The 27,527-nt window shown below is 37.9% G+C and overlaps 4 protein-coding genes across 4 annotated transcripts; 2 read left to right on the top strand and 2 right to left on the bottom strand.

Annotated features, from left to right (window-relative positions):
• The first annotated feature begins 157 nt into the window (after positions 1-157).
• Positions 158-5,377, top strand: LOC114460971 (estradiol 17-beta-dehydrogenase 8-like). The gene is made up of 9 exons (XM_028442880.1): positions 158-281; positions 1,397-1,609; positions 1,685-1,791; positions 2,577-2,672; positions 4,104-4,189; positions 4,543-4,627; positions 5,040-5,082; positions 5,154-5,228; positions 5,297-5,377. Exons 1-9 carry the CDS (start codon positions 236-238, stop codon positions 5,314-5,316), a joined length of 771 nt encoding a protein of 256 aa, XP_028298681.1. The 5' UTR covers positions 158-235; the 3' UTR covers positions 5,317-5,377.
• On the bottom strand, positions 5,038-11,718 carry LOC114460970 (putative deoxyribonuclease TATDN1). Its single transcript, XM_028442879.1, has 13 exons — positions 11,646-11,718; positions 10,793-10,858; positions 10,667-10,716; positions 10,524-10,587; positions 10,287-10,430; positions 9,137-9,179; positions 8,528-8,613; positions 8,408-8,448; positions 7,681-7,757; positions 7,543-7,613; positions 6,562-6,688; positions 6,384-6,496; positions 5,038-5,362 (listed from the first exon to the last, which is right to left on the bottom strand). Exons 1-12 carry the CDS (start codon positions 11,665-11,667, stop codon positions 6,394-6,396), a joined length of 894 nt encoding a protein of 297 aa, XP_028298680.1. The 5' UTR covers positions 11,668-11,718; the 3' UTR covers positions 5,038-5,362; positions 6,384-6,393.
• A 1,072-nt stretch (positions 11,719-12,790) lies between these two features.
• On the top strand, positions 12,791-15,794 carry LOC114460965 (NADH dehydrogenase [ubiquinone] 1 beta subcomplex subunit 9-like). The gene is made up of 4 exons (XM_028442873.1): positions 12,791-12,907; positions 13,871-14,063; positions 14,136-14,249; positions 15,615-15,794. Exons 1-4 carry the CDS (start codon positions 12,819-12,821, stop codon positions 15,744-15,746), a joined length of 528 nt encoding a protein of 175 aa, XP_028298674.1. The 5' UTR covers positions 12,791-12,818; the 3' UTR covers positions 15,747-15,794.
• A 1,571-nt stretch (positions 15,795-17,365) lies between these two features.
• Positions 17,366-23,489, bottom strand: LOC114460906 (angiopoietin-2-like). Its single transcript, XM_028442777.1, has 6 exons — positions 22,860-23,489; positions 20,973-21,210; positions 20,747-20,881; positions 19,243-19,459; positions 18,950-19,145; positions 17,366-17,512 (listed from the first exon to the last, which is right to left on the bottom strand). Exons 1-6 carry the CDS (start codon positions 23,487-23,489, stop codon positions 17,366-17,368), a joined length of 1,563 nt encoding a protein of 520 aa, XP_028298578.1.
• Between the last annotated feature and the right edge of the window lie 4,038 nt (positions 23,490-27,527).

Raw genomic sequence — 27,527 nt, 5'->3', positions numbered from 1 at the left:
ATTTTAATAATTTGTTTATCCTTTGGTTATTACAGTTATTACTCTATGATTAAACTCTGAATATTAAATATAGTCTGTAAACATTTTAAAGCCTTTACAGTGAGTAAAATAAAGGAAACACAAGAACTATGTGACTTCAGGAAGTTTGTCCTTTCCGCGCCACCGTCCTGTGCTATTACGCGCTCAGTCTCCCCCTGGTGGACAAACAGCAGAACGACAACAACACTAAAGTGTCATGGCGGCCACCACGAGGCTCGTGTCAAGGTTGGCGTTGGTCACTGGTTGGTTTATGTTTTAATTCTCTTTTAGTTATAGTTTTAACACTTTAAAACGACTCAGAAAATGTTTGTTTATTTGTTTTCCTGTCGGTGAACATAAAGTTTAGCTTCATTGTGACGGTTTCTCAAAATAAAGTTTGATTAATTACTTTATGAATCTGTGATAACAACACATTTATTTATTTATCAGATTAATAATCCACTGTTATCCAGGAAGTTTACTGTTATTTGCACCACAGTATCTAGTCATCTTAAAGATGTAAATCCATGTTTTAATCAGAAATAAAATGGGTTAAAAGTGACTAAAAATATGGTGGAAAAGGTGGTGAAATTGGTTAAAAGTTGCAAATTAGAGTTTCCAAAAACTGACAAAAAAGGGTTGAAAGTGTCAAAACTGTTAGAATTACTGGTAAATATTGGACATGACAAATGGTGAATGTGGTTAAATTGGCAAAAAATAAGCACGAAATATTGTGAAAAGCGGTTAAAAGGGACAGTAATGGGTCAAAATATGTGACATTAGGTGAAAAAGTGGTAGAAAGGGTTTATAAGTGATGAACATGTCTGGAAAGTGAAAAATGTGCAGAAAAGGCATTAAAATGTGATGGAGAAGTGTCAGAAATGGGAGAAATGTAGCAAAAATGCATTAAAAGGAGCAAAAATAAGTTAAAATATGGTGAAGTTGCAGAAAATGGTAAAAATAAACAAAAATGAGCTCAAAATGTTCAGAAATTATTTCTAGTTTCTTGAAGGCATCACACAACTCCAAATTGGGTCGTGACCCCAAGGTTGAGAAGCTCTGTTTTAAATCACCTGAGGACAGAATATCTAACAGCCTTTTTATTATGACCACCTATTTAACGTTGTGATAAACAAATACATTTAAACATAAAAACACAATATTGTGCTAAATTTGCGCACTTTCTTTTATTAATTAATCTAATTCCAGTCTGTAATATGATACAGAGCAGGAAAACACTACAAATATTCAGAAATCACATTTTATTCCATCTGCAGGATTAGTTTGATTGATTTAATATTTGTTTTTACTGATTTTAAACGTTCTTTTCTTGTTATTAAGAGTCCTCGCTCATGTTTTTCTCCTTTCTCTCTGTCAGGGGGAGGCAGTGGGATCGGACGGGCCGTGTGTCAGCGTTTGGCGTCTGAAGGAGCCTCCGTGGTGGTCGCTGACATCAGAGAGGAGTCGGCCAATGAGACGGCGGAGAGTCTGCAGAGCGCGCTCAGAGCGCAGGTTCACACGGCTGCAGCGGTGGACGTGGCGTGTAAAGAGAGCGTGAAGAGGCTGATGACACGGATTCAGGTGCGACCACATCCCATCATGTTAAAGAAGCATGTGATCTCTCTCAGCCAATCAAACGACTCTTCCTCTGGGACAGACGGAGTACTTCAGCCTCCCTCAGTGTGTGTGAACGCAGCAGGCATCACTCAGGACGACTTCCTGCTTCACATGGACGAGGAAAACTTTGACCTTGTCGTTCAGGTCAATCTAAAGGTTTGTTTGCTTGATTATTAATAATTATTAATTGATTAATTTGGACATTAATTGTCACAAGGTGTGATTTGCTTCTTTTAAACTTTGTGTCACAAACAAAATGAGGGATTTTATCTTAAAATACTACATCATACTGTATATCTATCTAACACACATATATATATATGAACTAGCTGAATATAGCTGAACTGGAACCGCTCACAGACTGTAAAGTCCTGTCAACCAATCCATAATCAATGAAAGCTGAAAATTGTTCCTGTAATAAATGTGAACTAATGGATTTATTTAAAAAAAAAAAAAAAGCAAACACTTTATTTCCGTAGTTGAATCAAAATTTACTAAATTAATTTCTAAAACTGGAGTTTCTCTGAGAAAGATAAAAGTTTTTTATGACAAGTTTCAAGTAAAACATTTTTTTTTACATTTAATATTTAAAAATGTAAACTTTTTTCAGTTTAAAAGTTCTCAGAAGAGATTTTTAGTCCCAGTGAGACTTTGTTTTGGTAAATAAAAGTCAAAATATGTTTAAAATTACAAATTTGTATGAGTTTGATTATTTAAATTAATTGTTCAACTGATTTAATCTTCTATTTTAATATTTGAAATAATGGATGAAATAAAGTTTCTTTTCTTCATTATAATGATATCTGTATTTAATAATTCAACAAAAAACAAATATGCCAAAAGCTTGATTAACAACCTAGAAAATGTAAAACAATTTTTTTGTTTCCAAACATTAAACGTAAACTGTTGGTCGATCGTTTGTTGGTGACGTTTGGTTTCAGGGTTCGTTCCTGGTCACTCAGGCTGTGGCTCAGGCGTTGGTGGCGTGTGGAGCGTCCAAAGGATCCATCGTCACTGTGGGAAGCATCGTGGGAAAGGTGAGACACACACACACATCAGCACACGCACACTCAAGCTTTAATTAAAGGTGCAGTAGGTAACTTAGAGGAGAGAGAGGACGTAGCACAGTACAACTTTCAGATCCCTCCCCCTCCCTCTCCTGCCCTGCCTCCATAGTAAATATTACTAAATGGCCAGTAAATCACACAACAAAACTGATAAAGGTGTGTTCACACCAAACGCGACTGAAGCGACTAGATTACATTCAAATCAATGTAAATGACGCGACCTTAAGTTATCTCCCCTCGAGCGACGTGACTGGCATGATTTGAGTGACGAGGTCACACATGACCTCGTCACTCAAAGTTGAAAAATTTGTGAGACGGCAGCAGCAGAGGGTTGTACTACACTTCCTCAATTTATTGGGGCAAAATTAAAGCAGTTAACTTCTTCAATAATCCTAAATTCTGAGTGAACTCATCCTTTAGTAACTCTATCAGTTGATCATTTAAACCATAGCGGCGTTGCCTATGATACGTACTGTAAACATACTGTAAACACACACACTGTTTCCTGGTTATGATGTCACTGGAGCAATGAAGTGACCAAAAAGCTCCGCTATGTTGAAGCGTCTGCAGTCGCTACAGTCACGTATGGTGTGAACGCACCTTTGCTGTGTGAGCTGTTAATGCTAACGCTAGCTGAGGAGGAAGGGGGCGTGAGCTGTGATCGACAGCTGTCAGTCCATCAAACACAATCCTGGCGCTGATTGGTTCTTTCTGCTCGGTCGCGGTGAATTCTGGCAATTTGCAGTAGGCGGCACTTAATGAGCCTGTTTTTTGTACAGATGACTAGTTTTATGTAACGCTGTCTTTATATAGTTGCAGTTTTAGCAAATATGACAAAAAGTCACTTTTATAAGTTACCTACTGCACCTTTAAATACTCTTTAAATGATCTCAGTGGATCGCTGACAGGGTTTGGGTCCATTGTAATTAAATAATAATTGACTTTGTAATTTTAAGTGCCATGAAAATTCTATAAAAATTGTCAAATATAATTCAATGCAAAACTGTGGAACCATGTTACAGTTCTATACATAAGTGTTTACCAGTTATTAAAATATGTTTCATATCAAGCTTTCTCACATTTTACAATTTTAAAAATATAAATCTATGCTATACTGACACAAAAAGACTCACCCACACCATAAATATTAAAACCTATATTTTCATTGATTAAGAAGAATAAACAAGGTAATCAATAGATGAGAAATGATTAGATGATAGATATTAGTTTATAGTGTATTTTACAGCTGATTTATGACCTGTTATCATTAGCGATGCTAACAAAAGAGAGAGGTTAACTTTTATTAGGTTATTTATTTCAGGCTCAGTAATTGTAATTGAGAAAAATGCTGGTAATTGTAAATGTAATTGACCTCAGCCCTGATCTGTGGTGTGTTGACAGGTGGGAAACATAGGACAGGTGAATTACTCCGCCTCCAAAGCTGGAGTGGAGGCTCTGACCAGGACTGCTGCCAAAGAGCTGAGCAGGTGAGTCATGATTCATATTAATAATACATTCATAATTTAATATTAAGGAGCATTCTGATTGGCTGAGATTAGTGAGTAAATCACGGACTGTTGAAGACGCACAAACCCTGAGGATAGAAGTCCTTCAACAGTCCGTGATCTACTCTCTAACTTTAGCCACCAGAGCGTGTCAGCGCACTGTTTAAGGGAGAGTAAAAGGCCCTCAGGAGAGCTCTTCTTCTCTGCTTTGTTATCTACTACCACACTGCAGAGTTTTGCATGTCTGAAGTAGACAATGAAGCAAAGAAGAAGAGCACTCCTTAGGGACCTTTAGTCTCCCTTAAACAGATGATGAGTTTCCTTCATTCCGTCAGGTTTGGTATCCGGTGTAACTGTGTGCTGCCAGGCTTCATCTCCACCCCCATGACGGACAAAGTTCCAGAGAAGGTCATAGACAAGGTAGGAGGAGCCTAACTCTTAGACCATGGGCTACTATATACAGTATATATATATATATATATATATATATATATATATATATATATATATATGATCAAACCTGAGATATGAACTTCACAGAAACAAAAAAAAATAAGAAAAAAATTGTCATATTTGGCAGCGTTGAATGTGTTCAAAGGTTATTATCATAAATATCTCTTTAACATGTCATAAAAAAATTCAAACTTTTTTTTTTATTGTATTTTTGGAACAAACAGAAGCTCAGCTTAATTATGTGTTTTATTTGTACACAGATGAAAATGGATTAGTGAACATATCGATTCTAAATAACTATCTCAACGTATGTAATGTTAACATTTGATTTTCATGCATGGCTTCTCATGATTCAATTCAACTTTATTGATCGTTTCAGATGAAGTCTTTGGTGCCGATGGGTCGAATGGGCGAGCCCGCAGGTCTGTTACACTAAAAGGTCAAAGGTCGAGGTTTTTAAAGCCACTGATTGGTCCGTGTGTCTGTCCTCCAGAGGTGGCTGATGTGTGTGCCTTCTTAGCTTCAGACGACTCTCGATACGTGACGGGGGCGAGCATCCACGTCACAGGTACTCACTCTGTCGTCATGGAAACGCGTTTAAAAAAAATGGACGCCAACGTTTTGTCTCTCTGTCAGGAGGACTTTTCATTGGCTGAAGCAGCTGTCCGTCACACGAGGCTGAAAGTTAAGACTTCCTGAACTCTGTAAACATTTAACATTTAAAGGAATCATTTACTACATTTAAATGTACTTTTTATACGATCTATGGCTAATTAAACATTATTATACACCATATTCATGTTCTTTATATGTGACTACCATTTTAGAGCCTGTGTTCCTCCATCTTGAAATCACATGATTGATGATGTCACACGGCCCCACTGCCTGTAAACATCCCATTGTTTTCTATTGGAGTGAAACATTCAGCCTGATTTTTAGATTATTTAACAGATTTTTCAGTTAAAATAACAAATTGTTCTGTTTTTAGTTGCTCTAAAATATCAGGAAAAGTTAAAGATGTCGATGTAAACCTCTTTGTTTACAGAAAGTGGATAAAAACAGTGAAGCAGAGAAGAAGAGCTCTCCTAAGGGACTTTTACCCCTCCTTAAAGAGTGCGCTGACACGCTCTGGTAGCTGAAGTTAGTGAGTAAATCACGGACTGTCACCCAAAAGGACTTCTATCCTCATGGTTTGTGACAGTCTGTGATTACTCGCTAACTTCAGCCACCAGAGCGTGTCAGTGCGCTGTTTAAGGGAGAGTAAAGGTCCCTTTGGAGAGCTCTTTCTCTCTGCTTCATTGTTTATTACCAAACAGCAAAGTTGGAACTGTTGCCCCCCTGCGGTGACAGATTTCTTTCGGGTCATAATTGTTTTTATTCTCTTTCTGTAAACAAGAGGTTTACATCTTTAACTTTTCCTGATTATTTAGAGCAACCAAAATTGTTATTTTGACAGAAAATCTACTAAATAATGTATAAATCAGGCTGAAAGTTTCACTCCAATAGAAAACAATGGGATGTTTACAGGCAGTGGGGCCTTGTGACATCATCAATCACGTGATTTCAAGATGGAGGAACACAAAACTAAACTAAAACTGTAAAGTAGTCCTATTTTTAAAAGTTAATAAAACAAATATGGAGCATAATAATGTACTTATTAGAATCTAATCAGTACATTTAGAAGCAGTGGAGAACCCCTTTAACTCAGTGACATCACTCTTACCTCTCGTGCGTCACCGTGAGCTGAAGAAGACTTTCAGCGTGTTGTTGTAGATGGTGTTGGCGAGCTCCACTGGATCCTCGTCCCTCGCCGCAGACATCACCTCCAGAACTTGTCTGAGACGTGTTTGAATGAGTGATGAATGATTTTATAATGTATTAAATCTGTTAAATGTACTCACATGATGTGGCAGGGCTCGTTTCTGTCCTTCACACATTGCCCCGCCTCCCACTTCTTCTTCGTGGGAAAAAGTGTTTTCACGTGTTTGGAGCCTGCGTGAGTGTTTTTCACACCACACCACGGAGCATCTGGAACCAAGTCATATTTTTTCTCAGAATGGTGAAATACCATATACTGTAAATCAATATTTTTAACTTATTAAAGCAGCGTTTTTCAACTGTGGGGTCGCCTGGAATTTCTAGTAATTGACTAAGAACATTAAAATGTAATTAAATTGTGTGGCTGATCTTCACAGAGTGAAATTAAAAATTACAATTTTAGTTCTTTTTAAGTTATTGTAGTTTTTCCAAATGAAAACACCACACGATGTCAAACAACTGTATTCTATACTTTCACCTTCCCAAATATAAATCTAGATGAAATGTTTACAGTGTAAAAATATCATCAGGATCTATATTTCTATTTGTATTTGGCTTTCCTGTCACAACACTATGGGGGAGGGGTTGGGCTGGGATGTGTTGCTGGAAGCCTGTTTTGCTGTGTGTGTACGCTCTGCACTCCGCTCGGCGCGCTCTTCCCCGCCCCCTCTGTCCCAGGTCTGATAAACGCTCTGTTGCTAGGCGTGCCCGTACGCCTCAACGCGTAACTCCCCATTTCCTAATTTTGGATTTTCAAAATAAGGTGATCCTACGCACTGGTACAAATACGACCAGATGAAATTAAAACACACCAGGAAGACAATTCTAAGTTACATTTAAGCTGCACAACATGAGCCACTTTTGGCTTTTTTCTCCTCTAAGGGACAGCACGTGTGAGTGAGTTCAGGGATAGGTCTGGGTTGGGACGCACTCAGTAATCCGTCTAAATGTTATTTACTGAATGTTCTCCTAAAATGAGTAGATTTTAATTCAAAGAAATAATCTACAAAATAAAAAGATATTGATATATTTCCCAGGCGTACAGGAAGTAATGCGTTGCTCACCTGTTTCTATCATCAGCCTCTCAGATGGAATCGTCTTCATGGTCTCGATGTTTGCCGCTGTTTTCAGGGAACTAGAAAAGTGGATAAAAAGGAAAAGGTGACGCGTTAATATTTGACTTTCATGAGTCAAACTCTCACCATCCGTTTATTCCGATGTACAGATCCAGGTCTATGAGCGCAGCAGCATCTGCAGACGTTCCATCAAACGAATGTACCTTAGAGACATTACGTTATTACACAACCACAAAAAGATATTATTATTATTATTATTCTCACGTCTTATTAAACACACGTCATATCTAATGTGTTTTTAAATATGTTTTTAAAGATTGGAAATGTTATTTAATCCCATTTATAAAATATAAATACAAAGATTCGACAGCGTCTACAAGCTAACGGTAGTTAGCATGGTCAGGGCTAACGGGGGAAAGCTGCTCAAAGGGATTGTACTGTATCTAATGTGGTCAAATGACTTTCATTACATTAGAAATAGTTAGCTGTTAGCTTAGCTGTGCTATATGAGTAGCATAGCAACAGTGCTAAATTTAAATGTGGCGTTTTTTTTTACCCCCAATGATGTTTTCTGTGAAGTTGGTTTTAAAAAGTCTTGAATTTAATTTAATTAAAGCTGTAGAAATTTATGACTGATTTCTTAATATTTTTTGCTATTGTTTCCTTTCTCATAAATTAAGAAACTGAATTTTTTTTTTTTTTTTTTTTTACTGATATTACGTTAGTGATTATATGTATTTTTCCTCAGTTTTATGTAATTAGTTATATATTTATTCTATATTTTTGAATAAAAACTAGTGACGTGCATCATATTTTGTACATTTCCTATCAAACAGTGTCTAAAGGTTCTCACCACTCCTCCCACACACCGGTCTCTGTTTCTCTTCATGATTTCTGTAAAAGATGAAGAAACGGTGAACGTTAATCTGACCTCTGTGATCATCTGGAGCTTCTCCGTTAAACACAAACTCACCGATGAACTCCTGATGAGAGTTTCTGCAGTGGAGGAACATGGGCAGCTTGGTCTCCTCGGCCAAATCCAACTGTTTCTCAAAGAACCTTTGACGTAAAAAACACACACAGTGAGAAACAGGAGGAAATAATGATTTATTAACACCAAAGATCTGAAAACAAGGGTTAAAATCTAATCTGACTGTATTTCACTGTAGAGCAGCAGACATTCTACACTTTGATATAAAAGCATGAAATTTGGAACAAATACTCTCTAAGGAACGTTATTTTTGGAAAAAGGCGTTGGCCACTCAAAAAGTCATTATGACGGCAATCTTTCAAGATGGCCGCCATTGCTATTCAATGGTTATTTTATAACCAAAAAAGCTCAGCTCTGGTCAAACGAGGTGTCAGTGGAAAGGTTTGGTTCTCCCAAGTCTGAATATGTGCTTTGTTTTTCTCTATAATAACCATTGAATAGCAATAGCAGCCCTTAGACAGTATCTGAGATCATTTTATACCAAAGTGAACGATTCTCTTGAAATATGCAAATAATCTGCTGCATTAATAAAACATAATTCATTTATTTTGAGTCTAATTATATGATCCCAAAACGTAATCTATGACTTACTTAAGCTGAGTTTCTTTTGGGCAAAACTCCAACCTATCAAAGTCTGGAAAAGAAATGTGTGATTAAAGTCATGTTTAAAAAGAGAAAAAACAAAGGAAAACATACATTATTTAGAATAGATTTTGGGCTAAAATCTTATTTTGAAAATCTGCTGGCTGGCCTTTTTTACTCCCTCAAAGCCATTCAACACAACTCACTCACACGTGCTGTCCCTCAGACAGAAACAGACTAAAGCAGAGGCAAACATCTGGTCCCCATCTCTTCTTTATTATATTTGTTTTGCTCTGTGTCTGATTTGTTTTCATGTTGCAGTGGTAAATATTTCATTCTGCTGTAAACAAACTTATAATAATATGTTAATGTTGTGCAGCTGCTTTTAATAAAAGCGTTGCATAATAACAACAACAATAATAATAATAATAGAGAAATATATCATTATTTCTATTTTGAGGGGGAGAAAATAACATTCTGACAGAGATTTAGTAAATTGTATTTGTTAAATAAACAAAGTATTACTAAGGTTTTATAAAAGTGAAAATTGTGCATTGCATATGGGGCACAGATTGTAAAGTTGCTCACACTAAAATAATTTAATAACAAACCACATTTAATAAAAGTATGTGAATTATATTTATATATAATTATATTTTTTTACGTTACTTTTGACCAAATTTACAGCAATATTTGTGAAATATGCGATATTTACTTTTTAAAATAACATTTCAATGTTTAATATAAATGTTAAATATTAAATCTAAATCTAAATCCAAATGCTAAATGTAAACCTAAATGTTAAATGTAATTGTTAAATCTAAATGTCATAAGTGAAACTAATAATTTAGCTCATATGCAAATTCACTGGAAGTACCAAAATATATAATATTTTCATGAGAAAAAAAATCATAAATATTGAATTGTAAATCTGGTAAAAAATAACAAAAAAAATTCACATATGATTTTTAAACGTGGTTTGTTGCTAAAAGTTGCTGTTTGTTTTAGAATGCACAACTTTACAATCAACACCCCATAATTACATAAAAAATATTGCATTAAATTTAAAAACCAACATCAGCAAAGCAGAAGTAAATGAAATATTGAATAAATAGAAATGTTATTTTAAAAATGTAAAAGTGTAGCTGTGTCCACTGACCCAGTCCACACTCCCCAATGGCCGCCACTTTTCCCGCGTTAGCCGCCGCTAACTCCTGCAGCTCTGATAAGTAGCGAGACTCTCCGTGCTGCTGGAACTCCCCGCAGCGCGTGGGATGGCAGCCGACCGTGCAGTAAAACTCCTCTGAAAGACACACAGGACACAATATACACAAAAACTACACAAACACACATTTACAGACTCATTTATATTAATTTAAGGAGTGCAGATGTTCACCTCTGCTCTGCGCTAGTTTCAGGGCCTCTTTGCTGTCCTCCAGACTTCCTCCAGTGATCATAAACTGTGACAAAACAAAGAAACAAATAAAACATGTAGATTTACCTCCAACATCTCCATCTTTGTCACTAGCTCTAGTTTACCTTCTCCACTCCAGTTTTTAGAGCTCGTTCGATGACTGAATCAAAGTCGTCTGTGAGGAAAACGACAAGCGTCAGAAAGTCTCTAACATCACCTGTAGTGAGGAAAGCCTGAGAGGAAGAGCTCACCCTGGTGTTTCTGCTTCCCTCTGTACAGCCCTCTGAACATGGGGTCAGTCAGGTTCACCCCGATATCTGCCAGGAGGGAGGAGACACTTATTTTTCTATTGAGACAAATATAAAACTAACTACTTTTACAGTTAACGAATGAGAAACTAGCTAAGTAGCTACTAGCTAGCTATGTTTAAAACATTTGTAATCAAGATCATCTGCAAAAAACTATTTAATTATTGTTGGCGTGCACACCTCGCGACGTCCATAAACCAGGCTAAATAACACGTGCTATAAAGGCTATTTTGGCCCAATAGGTGTTCCTTCAGATTTTTACTTGTTTGAAGTTTGGGAACCACTGTTTTAAAACACTCAACAAAGATCTACAAAAGGAACATGGAGTCAAAGAAACTTCTGTTATAATTTTAAATACAGTATTTTAAAAGGAAATTAAACAGGATATCATACTAAATGATTAAATATGGCCTTTATTCTCACTGCTCGGTAACAGATGACGTCACGTCCTGTTGGTCTCAGCAGTGGTTTCTATTGGCTGCTCAATCATTGTAATAGCTGCAGCGCATGCGCCCTCACGTCTCTAATCATTCAATCTGTGATCGATGTAGTGGGTCTAATGAAGACGAGCTCTGCTGTCAGCTGATTGGCTGAGCTGGAGAGAAACAAGCTGAGAAGAGTTTGATGAAATTTAGAAAAGGGGCGTGGTCACGGACGGCTTGGCTAAACTAGGTTTAAACCGTAGGCCTGGCTCTATTAAGAAGACTTTGATGAAATACCGCCCAGATTAGCTGTATAACAGCGAACACGCAGTCTATACGTTTATTAATTCATCCAAAAACACAAACTGTCTTACCAATAAACTTAAGTTGAGCCATAACAGACCGAGTGAGAGTCCTGCACCAAACCAAACACGAAACTCTCAGCGACAGTAGCATAGCATGCTGCATTACCGTAATGCATGAGGCAAGGGGGCAACGCCTTTTACTTGGTAAGTAACTTAATACGGTGTTTACTGCTGTTTATTTAGGTATTTACATTTTTAAAATATATTACAGCAAAGTGGATATTCATGATATTTTCCATATTTATTATGTCAGTCAACATAATGACTCATTTTACCGATTATGGAAAAAAAAAAAAAAACTACCTGAGAAGTACTACTCATTTTTGTTAAAATATTAAGGATCATTCAAAAATATTTAATATATGCAGTCCACTGTCCACCTACTATTTGATAATGCTTTGTTTTGACCTGTTTTCAAAACTAGTTGACCGTCATGAGAGTATTACGGCTGGGATATAATATGCTTTGAAACTGCCTATTTATACAGTTGGCGTACGGACAATTCCCGGTGCTATTGGTACGTTTACCGAAGTACAAGTACGTCGCATCTTAGGGTTAGGTTTAGGGTCAGCTTTAGTCACGTGACCTAAACTGACCAATGGCTGACCTATCACATGATCTAAACTGGCCAAATAGGGATGCTTTGTACGGATAGCATGTCGGTATATTGATACGGCAACCGTACGGATAGCTACTGCCATATGCTTTTGCCATGATTCAGGTTATTATGCAACTCAGGTGCCTATTTAACATATATTGTGATTGGATTTAATATTATACTGTCAATAATTGGGATATTAATCATTTTTTTTTTCCAAAAACACAAATTTTATACACAACACAAGTCAGTCTGAGTCTAAAATTCATTTTTACTGCACATAAAAGTGCACTACTACACCACATGTAATGTTAACCTCTATAACCAGACCACATATGCACACATTGTAAAATAAAAAAAAAACATTCTAAGGAGCAATATCGTCACGAAAACCGTGATACATTGTAAACCGATATTTTCCACACAGCAGTAAAATGATTGATCAGATAAAAGCAGATTATTAAACACCAACTTTAGAAATGTACACGCGCGTTTTTTTTGTTGTTTACGGAACTTGTCTCTGAACGCCACAAAATCCCACAATGCACCGCGGCGCTGGAGAAGGTGACAGCGGACGGTGAAAAATGGCGTCCGCCTATCTCACGCACCAGCAGAAAGTGCTGCGGCTCTACAAGAAGTCACTGAGACACTTGGAATCCTGGTGCATATTCAGGTGAGAGCAGCTTTTTGTTACCGGTCACCGGGTGGGAGAATGGAACATTAGCAGTGTCTCTGTTCCGCCTGTTTGATGAGCGGCTAAAGCTAAGCTAACTGCTAGTTAGGTCACACATTCCTCCAGTTTGACAAATAAATGCTTTCCTACACTCATCAAGCGCTCATCAATTAGCAATAAGACTTTTTATAATCCTTAATTTTTCATTTGGTTTTAATAATAATCCTTAATAACACTATTGTTTACATCACGGGTCTCCAAACATCGGTTCTCAGTCCACATAGCGCCGTTGGTTAGCTGGTCCAGGGACGGCTGGAGTGCAAATGTTTATTTTATGTTTGTTATTGTGTGCACGTGACAAGTATTATAACTGCAATATATTAATTTGTGCTTCATTTTCCTTTATCTTAATATAAACCTAGTCTATAAGAATAATGTTTATGATAAATTTGATATATATATATATATATATATATATATATATATATATATATATATATATAGTTTAAAAAATAAATTAAAATATATTAATAAATCTCATATTTCACAGTATTATGGAAGCCCATTTCTGCCTGTAAAAAAAACACAAACTAGGAAAAGTAAAATATTTATTAAAAAAATTCTTAAGTATGGTATGACATAATTAATTGATTGAAGATAAGTCATAATTATGAGATGTTATCTTAAAAAAAAAATATATTTTATAATAAAATAATATATATATTCAATACTTTTAAAAATATTATTTTACTTTGACTATTTATTTTACTTGCAGAAATACAATACTTCCATACAATATTGAAGGGAAAAAAATGCTATTAGATTGTTTTTTTTAATTGTTCAGCCCTAACATGATTGTGTATATTTTCGCTGTTGATCAGCCTGTGGCAGAGATAAATATTGATTGTGTCATATTTAACGGTTACTGTTTGACGTTTAATATTTTTGTGTTTATCTTCTCAGAGACAAATACCGTTTCTATGCCTGCTTGCTGCGGGCTCGGTTTGATGAAAACAAGGCTGAGAAGGACATGGTGAAGGCCACCATGATGCTGAAGGCAGGGGAGGAGGAGTTCTGGACCAAACAGCATCCTCAGCCCTACATCTTCCCCGACTCCCCTGGAGGGACGTCCTACGAGAGATATGATTGCGACAAGGTGAGCTCAGGAGTCATACATGTGAATAATTGTGTATCATTACATTTAAAGTGAATGTCCAACAATGTGTAGGCTCCTGAGTGGCTGCTGGACCACTGGCACCCCTCGGAGAAGGCCATGTATCCAGATTACTTTTCTAAGAGGGAGCAGTGGAAGAAGCTGAGAATGCTGAGCTGGGACAAAGAGGTGAGAGCCAGTAGTGATGGTGTTGAAGAACAACAGAATTTAACTTTGTTTTCTTCTTTTATTCTTTTTCACACAACATCAATTGTTCCTGTTCAAATATAACAAGCAGGGTTGTGGTCATTTACATTTCTCAGTTACAATTACATTTTCAACGAGGCAACACCTGTATTTACAAGGCAAATGCGTATTTAGAAATTGAAAACTGGCAAATAGAATAGTTCATGTGAAATACATATTATTGTGTGTATTTTGTTGTTGAGTAATGTCCCTTTATGTTCTTTTTAATTATGAAATTGAAAGTAATGATGCAGAAAAAACAGAAGACTGACCTTGAGCGAAGGTCAAGGTCACACATTGAAAGGAAATGTTGTTCAATGGTACCAGTCTGAGCGCTGTGTATCAATTTGTGGCCAAGTTATAGGGAAAACCTTTTTTTTTGGTGACATCATGAACTTTGACCCCTAGCGATCTATTTACTGGTAGGTCGTACAACTTTGGTCCAATGAAGTAAAATACTCCACTTGAGATGAGCTTTTCATAAATGTAAACATCAAACTTGTCCGATAAATATTTGTAGAGACATTTTTGGTTTTTGACGCTTGACACGACCTTGACCTTGACATTTTGGCTCCAAAAAAGGTCGACTGCACATCCTTGACATTGTCTATGAGATGACATACATATTATTAGTGCTGCATTAATACAACAAGGAGTTGAGGATGAAAAATAATGACAAATCAGCGTTCAATTACAAGTCAGTTACAATTACAGTGACTGGCATTTTTCCCAATTACAATTAAATTATGATTATCCCTTGAAAGTCCATTACAATTACATTCTCAATAACAAAAGTTTAATTACAATTAATCACAATTACTGAGTCTGAAATAAGTTACCCCATAAAACTTAACCTTCCTCTTGTGTTAGCTTTGTGTTAGCGTCAATGTGTCTCAAATCAAAATCAAAATACACTAAAAAATATCTAATTTGTTTTTCACCCAAGTTTTGCATAGAATAAAATTTTCATTATGATTACAAAGACACACTTGTAAACTAAATTACAATTCAATTATGATTACAACAGCAACAGATTTTTAAAATTACAATTATACTTACACCATTATTGTAATTAATTTTCAATTATGCGATTACAATTATAATTGACCCCCACCCTGGTAACAAGTCATAAATTAAAAAGTATAATCTACAAAACTAAATACAAGAAAAGTTTGCAAACTTTCACAAAACAAAAACTTTGTTGATTTTAATCCTTCATATTGACTTCCTGACACTCTTAATGCGAGGAGGCTTTTATTTTGAAATTTAAACAAGGATCCTGTATAAACGTGAGCTTTGTGCTTCCAGGTTGCTCAGCTGGAGGCAGAGACTCCAGCCGGAGGTCCCCGGACTGAAGCCCTGCCCCCTGCTCGTAAGGAGGGCGACCTCCCCCCTCTATGGTGGCAGCTTGTCACCCGCCCCAGGGAGCGACCCTCGTAAAGACCCCTCCCCACCCGACCTCACGGGGTCCGTCGTTCCGGGATGTTCTGTCCTGAGTAGAAAGGAACCTCTGAGTCTGAGTTAGAACGTTCACCTGTAATTACTGCAATAAATAAATAAAGTCTAAATACTTTAAAACACTTTGTGTTGAGTTCATCTTCACAATACATGTTCATAGCAGCTAACCATGATTATCTGTTATGCTTAGTTTAATCAAAAACTACTTTCTAGTACACGTACTGTTCCACATGTTAATCTTTTGTAAATTTCAATTAGTGCTGGAACTTTAACGTATTAAAATAGAAATGATTAATTACAGAAAAATAACCCACAAAAAAAATGCAGACAGCGTGGAACCTTTCTCATTGCACGAGTTCCCAGTATACGCATCTTATCTATAAAGCAAGAAATCTGTCTGTGTGTGTCTGTGGTTCAAATATAGCTGCGGTTCAGGGACAGACTGAGCTGAGACTTTCAACATGGCTGCTGCTTGGTTCAAGGGTGTGCAACGTCGGGTTTATTTGGACCGAATTGATACTGGTAAAAAATAATTTCTTTAAATGCAGCTTTGCAGAACTGCTTAATGTTAAGAAATTTTGTCTATGTTACTGGTTCTCTCAAATAAAAGCAAGTTCCATTGCTGATGTCATAGGTTCTTTGAGTCCCAAGCTCGGATAAAGGAGCAGGGTTGGACGTTTTAGCTAGCATATCCACCCCACATAACAATCTTTTTATTAAATTTGATATTCTAATATTTAACAAAAGAAATAATAAATGTAGCAGAGGTGACATCCCATAGTGAGACATCTCACTCATAGTACTCATAGAACCAGGGTTACAAAAATAACCTATAGTTATGAATTGGTGCTATACAAATGAAGATTGATTGATTAATGGAGTTATATTGAGACATAATGACCTTTTAATGGCAAAATAAAAAACATGAATCAACAGAAGAAAATTTCTTCATAGTTCTACTTCTCCCTCTCAGCAAGCTGCAGATGTATGCTAGCCTATATTACAGTGCTACATATATACTGTACATACTACGGGCACTGCACTAGTAATACTGATGCACAGACCACAACACAAAAAACGGGAGAACGTAAAGAGAAGTCATTACTTTGCTTTGTATGTGTTAATTTTAGTTTAAAAAACAAGGAAGTTAAATAATAATATGCCTTATTTTGCACTTCCATCTTTAAATGATGAGTAAAGTTAATTAAGGCACCGACAATATCCAGGCAATAAGTGACAGATAAGTCCCTGCAGGATCTACACTTAAATTTACTTGATTTTGTGATTCATTTTTATTTAATTTGGGGAAATTTTGTGGAATAATTTCAGAAAAGTTAAAGGGTTTTGGAAAAATTGATAGTTCTTTCAGCAATTTAGCTTCTAAAAATGACTGCCATCATGTGATATAATCATGGGAAAACTGAGCGCTGTGTAATTTACACATTGATTCATGTTTTTTTTTTAATTACTTTCTCTTGCGGGCCAAACTGAGCGCTCTTAATGGGCCTGATTGGCCCCCGGGCCTTGAGTTTGACACGTGACATAAATTATAGAAAACCTGCAAACGTCTTCATTTTTTAACTGCTAAAGCGTCATCATCACTATGGCGACTGGCGTGACCTGAAGTTCTGTGGGCGTGTCATCATGGTGACCGCCTTCATAGAGTAGAAGTCCGAGTCCTTCCAGGAGAACCAGACGATGCCGTCTGGCCCCAACTGGTTTTGTGCTTTCAGAGAGTAATGTCCGCCCTGATGAAGACACACGGACATTAAATAAACTTCATCACAACAATTGTTTTCAAAGATAAGCCACAGAGTCTTTAAAACACTCTATGGATTTATATCTAACACACTTAAGTCAAATAAACATTGCAAATAAATCACCAAATGAATAGTTATATATAAATAACAAATGTCTTTTGAGTTTTTTAATCTGTGACAAATTTGAGCAGAAAAATATATAAGGTAATTGTGATCTTTATATGGTCAAATTATCATTAGGGGCACATAAATATTGTTTACAGGAAATATTTTACTCACTGAAATATCAAGTGTGTATTGCTAAATAAATCTTAAATCCTAGTTTAATAGTTGTTTTTTGTAACGCGTGTTCGATTGACGATTTTCAGCACTTTTCCTTTTCACTCCGTTATCATCAACCGTATCCATGGAAACCTTAGAACAAATTTTTAATGAAGGACATTAGGTATGAGAACAGGAACCATTGAGTTGTAACTCAGTGTGTGATGGCTGTGACCAACTTTCATCTTGTCCGTTCCTCTCTGTTACCACGAAAAGGTAACGGAGTGGAACGACCATCATTCAACTCCATGTTAAACTCTGTGTAAAGCAAATTCAGCCATTTTTACATTAAGTAAGTTATAAATGTATTCCTTAAAACATGTAAAAAAACCATTCAAACATTTATGATGTCATTGTGGAGCTGGGCGTCACAAACTGTTTCAAATTCCTGTGTTCAGGATTTAGTGGGCGGGTCAGAAATCATTGCAGCGTTATGTAACGGAGCCATCATTAGCATAAACCTGACCCTGCTGCTGAAGCACACCAGACTTCCTAGCCGAAGTTTTTTGGTCTTTCACACTGTTCTCTCCCATAGGGTTAGGGTTAATACACGAAGGCGGTGCCCTTCCCGTGCGTGGGCGTGGTTCCAGCACCTCTTACTGATACGCCCCCAGTGTTTCAGAGGTTGTTTTTCCATGATTTTCAGTCTTGATTTTATATACTTAGCGATTTTGTCATCAATTTGGCTCAGTGGTCAATCACATGTTTCTGTGGCGTGACAAACTCATAACACACATTTATTTCTGCTTTACACAGACTTTTAGCTCTGCTGCTCATACAGCACAGCTAAGCTAACGGAAAATTTAAATTTACATGATTTTTCTACATCCCAAATGTTGAAAAGCCCCTAATGAAAATTTCCCCATGTGTACAGTCAGTGATATTGTTAAGGTTTTATTTGCAATGAAATATTGTAATATCATTCCAGGTATCAACAGGAAACTATGAAATATTAGACATTTTCACATATACGTAAACATCTGTACTTAAAGCTGAATATAAAATGTCATCAACTCACGGTTACTCTAACATACTCATTTTTAAATCCTGTCGATGCCACAAATTCCTCATTACTTTTACTGTTTGTGTCGATGCCACGCCCACCTTGTAATAGACGCCATTAAGGTTGGCGTAGAAGCACTGATGGAACCACCATCCAGCGTGGCTGATCTCAGCACAGATGTGTCCCGTGTCCGGCGTGCTGAACACGTGCTGGTCATGGTACCAGCTGAAGGAGTCCTGCACTGACCCACTGAAAGCAGACACGTGGAGGCGGTAATGATCGTCTTCATCAGAGATCCTGTGAGGGCCACAAAGATAAACACTTTTCATTGAGTTCATCTGATGTATAAACTTTACTCCTCAGGTAGAGTAGAGCTCTGCTCCTCCTCACCCACCTAAAGGTGCTGTAAAGGGCGTGTCTGTGGGCGTGGCTCCAGTCCTGCAGGTGGATGCGGAGGCTGTATTGGCCCTGATTGGACAGTTGATGCAGGTGCTGGTTACCCAGCCAGTGCTCGCCGTGTGGCTCTCCAAAGCCGTCACGGTACTCTGACCAACGGCGGTTAAAGCTCACTGAACCGTCACGGCGTCGCTGGAACACGGTCCAGCCCCCGCCTCCAGACAAATGGATGACCCCGTTAGACACGCAAACAGGTGTATAAATAGAAATCATTTGTTGTAAAGAGTGACGTGTGTGTCTTTGTTTGAAAATATTGTATACAATGGAAAACTGTTGATTAAAATGTTGTTATATTGTTAATAAACAAATGAAAAAAAGAAGAACCTGGTTTGAATCTTGCCCTACGCAATGTCTGTAGCATTGACTCTAACAAAAAATTATTTAGAGGCAATATTTAAAGACTTGGGGAAAAAAACAAAGAAAAACGCCAAAAGCAGTTTGTTTGTCAGAGGGTTGGAACGGAAAACCAAAGCATCTACTGGACTAATGTATAACTTAGAGTACTCATTTGTGGCCACAAAATGCTTGTTTTGTGGCAACAACTTTTGGACGCGCCTGACCTTGTCACTCAAAATTGAAAAAATGGAACATTTCAAGCGACTTTAAGCAACAACTCCCCCATCCTTCACTGTCTGTAGAGCCGCAGCAGTAGCCCCGCCCTCCCGCTACAGTGCAGACGGCTGCAGCAGAGGGCTGTACTACACTTCCTCAATTTATCGAGGCAAAATTAAAGTCATTTCTTGAATAATCCGACATTCTGAGAGAACTCATCCTTTAGTAACTCCTTAAGTTGATCATTAAAAGCGGAACTGTCTTTGATAAGTGCTGTAAACATACGGACGGAGAAGAAGTGATCAACCTTCTGTCTTTCTCTCCCCCCTGTCGCCGGCTTTACACACACACACACACACACACACACACACACTGTTCCCTGGTTGTCGCGTCACTGGAGCGATGAAGTGACCAAAAAGCACCACTATGTTTAAACGACTCATCAGGGGCGATTGAAGTGACTGCAGTCGCTACAGTTGCGTTCGGTGTGAACACACTTTTAGTTTCATGTCACAGATGTTGGCTCTACCTCAGGTGTGTAGTATACGTTTATAGTGAAATGGTCCCAAACTTTTGAGACTTTGCGCAATTCTTCTACACAATATAAATGGTGAAGCAACACTGCCCCCAGCAGTTCATGTTATGGTACTGCAGCAAAAAATGAAGCAGAAAGCTTTTTATCATGAATTTACAACATTAAACGATTTTTGAGGTGAACATTATCACAAATTGTATTAATCATTTTTGCATGATTGTATATGTTACACACATTGTGGTTGGCGCCAATCTCGAGATGGTCTATATATTTGATTTTGTTTTTTCTTTTGCCCCCCCGGCAACAATCTCAAACTCCACCTATGTCTACAGTGCAGATGAACTTAACGTCTCACCCTCAGTGCTCATGTCACAGTACACAGACAGGGCGACTCCTGCTGCCATGACGATGGCGTAAACTCCAGAACGTCTGACACCAGAGTGATACAGAGATGCACAGTCGTTGGGACAGGCGGGCAGGGGGCGCCCACCTGGGAAGAACATGGACGTGCATTTAAAGTCAGGATGCAGCTCACAACCCCCCCCCCCCCCCCCCTCAGTGCATGTGTCATATATGAGCACCTGGAGGTTGTGAGTTCTGCATGCTGAGTGGAGGCCGGTTCCTTCTGACCACAGTCACTGTGCCGCCCACGTTAAGGCTAACGCTCTTAGCAGTAGCTGTCAGCTTCCTCAGCTGCGTCTGCAGCTCCTGCAGCAGCGTAGCGTGGACGTGGAGCAGCGTGTCTGCTTCTGCATCACGCTGCTCCAGCGACTTTAACCGAAGGTCAGAGGTCGAGTTCAATTGAATGATTTCACCTCGCTGAAATGACAAGAAGGTCAGTTTAATCAATTCATGATTATTTATGTTTGAAAGTCACAGAAGAGAGAAATAGAATTACATTTGTAATCCAACCACTGATCTTTGTTGCTTTAATCACATCCCCACATTTATTGTCTATTTTGGGCCTCAATTTAATTGTTTTATTAACAGATCAAGAAGAGCCCCAGACTGACATGGTAAAACTTTGTGGCCACCAAATGTTAAAGTGAGGATTACTTGCTCTATCAGCCCAAAGTTGAGACTACGACGCTGCCTGAATCCTTTTTGTGGTCTTAGAAACTCTCAGGTGAGGGTGGTGTTGTGTAAAACATAGTGGGTAATAGTAGGACCTTGGCTAAAGGGAGCTGCAGCTAATCCTGTTAGCATTCAGGGTTAAAGACAGCTTAGTGAGTGTGGAGACATGAGAGATAAACACAGAGAGAAGAGGAAACATGTCAGGAGATCAAAGTACATTTCCTGGAAAAAGTTGTCTGAATAAATGAAACCTTTGTTTAGTTATGGATCACCATCTCCCAGTAGATGTGAAGTTCTTTACCTTCTAAAGGATCCAAGGTTGAGAATTTGGGGGCGCGAGACCCTGGGAGGGGGTTGCTGGATTTCTTCAAGGAACCCCATTTTTGCTTATTTTTACAATATTTCTGCAACTACATCGAACTTGCCATACTTGAAGTTATTTTCGTCACCTTTTCTTGCCATATTTTTGCTCTTTTTAATGCATTTTGCTCCATTACTGTTATTTCTGCCACTTCTTATTCCAATTTCAATGCCTTTTTTTTGCAGATTTTCAGCACTGTTAAACCCTTTCCACCAAATATCACATATGTTGACCCCACAAGCAGAACTAATCCGGGGCGGGGCAAATGACCGGGTCCTTTGCACCCAAATAATAAAGCTCATGATATCATAATTTGATTTGCCTGTGCGCGCATGCACCTAATTCAGTATGCATACGTCACACGAAATGGGTCTATACAACCCCTGTATAAATCTGCATGATGGGTGACAGACGGCCCATATTCTGGGTGCCTCAGGCTCTGGGCCCGCCTTCTCCAGCTCCCCTGAGCCATGGTAGAGGCCCTCATATCCGGGCCCCTGGGGCGTGCCGCCCTCCCAGCCCCCCTGAAGCCCCTGGTTGTCATTTTAATCTCTTTTCACCATATTTCATCCTAATTTTTGCGAATTTAACCACATTCACCATTTGTCATGCCCATTATTTGCCAGTTTAAACTAGTTTTTACCCAATTTCTGTAGTTTTTAAAATCCCATTTCACCTCCTTTTCCACCATTTTTGGTCATTTTGAACCATTTTATTAGTGACTAAAACCAGGATTTCCATCTTTAAGATGACTATAATAATAATAATAATTGTTCCTGGATAACAGTGGATATTATTCAGATGAATAAATAAATGTGGTTATCACAGATTCATAGAACAATAGACCATCATTTTACTGACTTTATGGATGGACCCCAAAAATCTCTCCTTTATTCCCCCTTATAGATGGTCCTGTCTCCACATGACTGTTCTTCAATGTTCATGTCTGTGTTCAACCACCTTCAGCTACAGTGGGGGTCCCCGCTCTCTGGGACCTTTATTTTGGGGTTCCCGGGCTGTTCTAAAGCTCTACCTGCTTCTCCAAGGCCTTGACCTGGTGCTGATGGCTCCTCAGCTCCTCCTGCAGCGCTGACATCGTCTCCTTCAGCTGCTCCACCTGCTCCTTCCTGTTCCTGTTCTCACTGAGCCAATGGGAGACGTCTTCAGTGCAGTGGAGAATGTCTGGACAGAGTTTTTCAGCATTCCCCACAGTGGGCAGCGTAGCCATCAGGCGGCACTGCCCATTGGGCGTCAGCTGGCTGCTGAACTCGCCACAATGACCCGACCCTGGGGTCCTGTTGGAGGTCGGGTCATTGCTGTCGTCTCTGCCGGTGTCGTCGCTGTACTTCATCAGTGGAGAGTTTGAAATGAGGTCAATGTGACTCTCCAACAGCGAGGACGGAGGATGCCAGTCAGCATCTTCGTAATCGTCCTTGTTTACGTCCAGTTCGTCGTCTCTGAAGCGTTCCGTGTCTGCTACGTTCCTGCCTCTTCTCATGCTTGGATATCTTCTGTGTGCGTTAGCTCCAGAGAAACTGTCTGGCTGTAGATCCTGGACCTGGCCAATAGTGGTGAGGTCATCTGAGGTCAAAGGGTTACCAGTATAAGACTGGAAACACCAACCAGTCAGCAGGAAAACACCAGTCAGTAAGACCGACCTCATCCTGAACCTCCTTAGCTCTCTGTTGTTGTTTCAGGACATTGGGGCGCTTTGGAAAATGTAAAAAAAAGCCAAAAATAGATGATTAAATTTTGTGGATAATGGTTCAATCTTAATTAGATGTTTCTAATGAGCTTTAAACTTTGCTAGCATCACGACAAGAGCCTTTTAAATGTGCTGGTGACAAATATGACGACTCATTTCCATGATTGTTTTTGTTTAGATATATGAAGTCTTCCTTCTGTTCCGTTGTCTGCTGTTGTCTCGTGATCATCAAATCATATTATTCATAAATTTGTTCATAAAAATCCCAGTCAACAAAATGTCAGGAGTTTTCACTGCTCTGGTCTGACGTCTCATGTTGGTCATGTTACCGCACTTTAGCAACCGCAGCGCGACTCACATTAATAACACATTCTTGTGCCTGATTTTAAACCTAAGCCTAACCTAATTAAACTCTCAAATGGAAAAGTTTTAAATACAAATACAGGAGTGAAAATATATACTTAAAGTCTGAACCTTATGATTTTATCGTCTCTGAACGTTTCACTTGTAATCATGTTGGGTACAATGATTACAAGTGAAACCAAATGCACACAAATATATTTGCCTTTTGTTAACGTAGATAAGTGATAAAAGGATCCTCCATTATTTTTTTCAAGTTTGGCCCAAAACCTTTTAAATGTTTTTATTAGAAGATCTATGTCTAACAAAACACATTATTTTGCACCATATTCATTAAATCGCTTTTTAATAATAGGACTAATTAACCGTTTTAGAGCCTGTGTTCCTCCATTTTGAAATCACATGATTGATGATGTCACACGGCCCCACTTCCTGTAAACATCCCATTGTTTTCTATTAGATTGAAACATTCAGCCTGATTTTTAGATCATTTAGCAGCTTTTTCAGTCAAAATAACAACTTAATAATCGGGAAAAGTTAAAGATGCCCTATTTTGTTTACCTAACGAGGATTAAAAACAGTTCCAACTCTGTGGTTTCATAGTAGACAATGAAGCAGAGAGGAAGAGCTCTCCTCAGGGGCCTTTACTCTCCCTTAAACAGTGCGCTGACACGCTCTGGTAGCTGAAGTTAGAGAGTAATCACGTACTGTTGAAGGACTCTCACCTAAAATGACTTCTATTTTCAGGGTTTGTGTCTTTAACAGGTACAGACTGAAAGGTGAACACAGTCATTGAATGTGTGTGTGTGCAGCAAACAGTCAGTTTTAAGTGTTTGTAATTCTCAAATAAAAATTTAAAATGTTTTTAAAACGAAAATCAAACTAAAAACGGAGTGAATGAGAAGCAGATGAGGTGCCTACCTGCTGCCACGTTCTTACACAAGTGTGTGTGTGTGTGTGTGTGTGTGTGTGTGTGTGTGTGTGTGTGTGTGTGTGTGTGTGTGTGTGTGTGTGTGTGTGTGTGTGTGTGTGTGTGTGTGTGTGTGTGTGTGTGTGTGTGTGATAGATAATAGTTATGACATCATGATAATCCTCTAAAGGGAGTGGCAGCCATTGGTCTATTCCATGTATTATATTAGATTAAAGGATTAATGAACATGGTAACAGACAAGTAGCTAAAACTATACAATATTAACAATGTGAATAAATTCTCACGTTACATGGCAAATTTTAGGCAGGAAAACGAGCAATTTCAACATTATTCTGCCTTGTAAATATTGTAAAGTAATGAAGTTACAGACAATATCCAATTTGGGAGGTGGTCACCAGATGCCTTCAAAAAATGAATAATATACATTTTTTTTTAACAATTTGAGTCCACTTTTGCTTATTTTTCCCCTTTTTCTGCAACTACACCAAACTTGCCATGCTTTATTTTATTTTTCACTTTTTCTTGCCATATTTTTCCTCCTTTTAATTCATTTTTGTTACATTACTCCATTTATGACACTTCTCTATTGAATTTCAATGCCTTTTCTGCAATTTTTTTCAATTTTCAAGACATTTTCAGCACTTATAAACCCTTTCCACCACTTTTCCCACCTAATGTTGCATATTTTGACACATTGTTGTCACTTTTAACCTTTTTTCGCTATATTTCATGCCTTTTTTTTGGCCAATTTAACCACATTTGTGATTTGTCATGCCCATTATTTAATCTAATTGTTCCTACTTTTTTCTGCCACTTTCAAGCCAATATTGACACTTGAACCCCTGTCATTTGCAATTTTTAACCAACTTCTGTGTTTTTTAAAATCCCGTTTCATCACCTTTTCCACCTTCTTTGGTCATTTTTAACCCGTTCACCTTTATGTTTAGTTTTGAAGAGTAACGTGCATGTTTTTGGATCGTGGGAGGGACCTGGACAACCCAGAAAAAAACCCAACCCAAGCTCAGGAGACGTTGTATCCAAAAATGTAGACATTTCAATGAGATGAAGATAAATAAAGTTCACAAACTACGGACCAGAGTTGACCTGCAGACGTTAGTGAACAAAGTGCTCTGAGCTCTGACACGATGTCAAGAGTCGAGCTCCTCAATGCCATTATTTCTCTTTCCTTTCCTCTACCTGAGCATTGTGTGTGTGTGTTTGTCTGTTTGTAATGGACTGAGTGGGATACAAGGCCATGGCAGCTCCCTAATGGCTTTATGTTTACCTTCTACCTTCTTCTGTCTGCTCCATTTGTTCCATTAGAGACACAAAAAGAAGGAAAAACCTCCGAGTAAAGACTTTTCAGTGACTCTTCTGTCTAAAAACATTTTAGATTTGACTTTCAGCATCCTTTGCTAAAATGGAATGTTTGTAATTAGCCCTGACTTTTGTCCCCTTTAAATGTGGGAAAATGATTCATTACAAATTAAAGCTACACCTTGAGGGAAACCTTTAATGAAGTTGTGATAATGTAGCGAATAATAAGCAACAGAAATATAAAACATTTATAGCTACATACATTTCTGATGAGCTCTAATATGTGGACAAATGTAAAAATGGAAAAACTGCTTCAATTCATCATTCTAGAACCAAATAATGCAAAGATTCATTTAAAACAAACAGTGTTTGTTTTAAATGATGCTGTGGTAGAACGTACCACAGATGGGAATATTATGCAAAATCCATAATCATCAAAATTATAACATATAAAGGCATGAAATATCTCACTGTGGATGTAATAAGTCAATATAATATAATAGTTTCACCTTTTAGTTTGAATTACTGAAATAATGAAACTTTTGCACAATATTGTAATTTTTGGAGTGTCACCTGTATTCCAGACGTCACACCACGTCTCTTTAATTATCTGTAAAAACATCATGGATTACAAAATAAAAGTGATAAGCCGTCAATTTGAGGTGTAAACCAATATTTGGGCTCCAGTTACCGGATCCTGTTAAGCTCCACCCTCAACTGTTCCACTGTGGAACCTTTTATTTCCTCCTTACGAATGTTTTCATTTAAAGGGATTCAAACCTACAACCTCACCCTCTGCCTTTTTTTAATTAGTTTATTGTTATATTGTTTAATAATGTTGATGTTAAATGATTTGTCTGAGGAGTGTTGAACAGCTTTATCTGTTCGTCACGCTGCTGCTTTGGGTGAACCTTTGATCCCCCTCTTTCCACCATGACACCCTATCGCTCAGGTGTTAATCTGACCAATACACCGGCTGACATTTACAACACCTGCTGCACCCGCAAGACCTTTGCTTTTTTCTCATTTTTAGCCGACACTGAAGCTTGTAGACGAATAGGAAAATAGAAACGTTTGTGTGCATTTAGTGTGAAAACTAAAGTTATTTTAACAAGATACACAATGTGTTTAAACTCATCCTTTGTGGTTTTTCAAAACAAAAGCCTGGAGAAGTGTGAAAAACAAAAAATGGGGTTAAAATGATTCAATACAAATTTTGCTGTCATTAAAATGTGGTTACACTGTTGTGTTCTTACACAAGCATGGGGAGAACATGCAAACTCCACACAGAGAGAAGACTCAAGTGTCCAATTCAGAAGTAAAACTGACAGTGAAAACATTAGTTATTGTTGTAGATACATTGGTCTCTTCATATATACAAATTCAAT

Source organism: Gouania willdenowi, unplaced genomic scaffold, assembly GCF_900634775.1.
Source record: "Gouania willdenowi unplaced genomic scaffold, fGouWil2.1 scaffold_85_arrow_ctg1, whole genome shotgun sequence".
NCBI classification, from domain to species: Eukaryota; Metazoa; Chordata; class Actinopteri; order Blenniiformes; family Gobiesocidae; genus Gouania; species Gouania willdenowi.
Note: the sequence above shows the minus strand (reverse complement) of the source record. Positions and strands in the feature narration are given on the sequence as shown.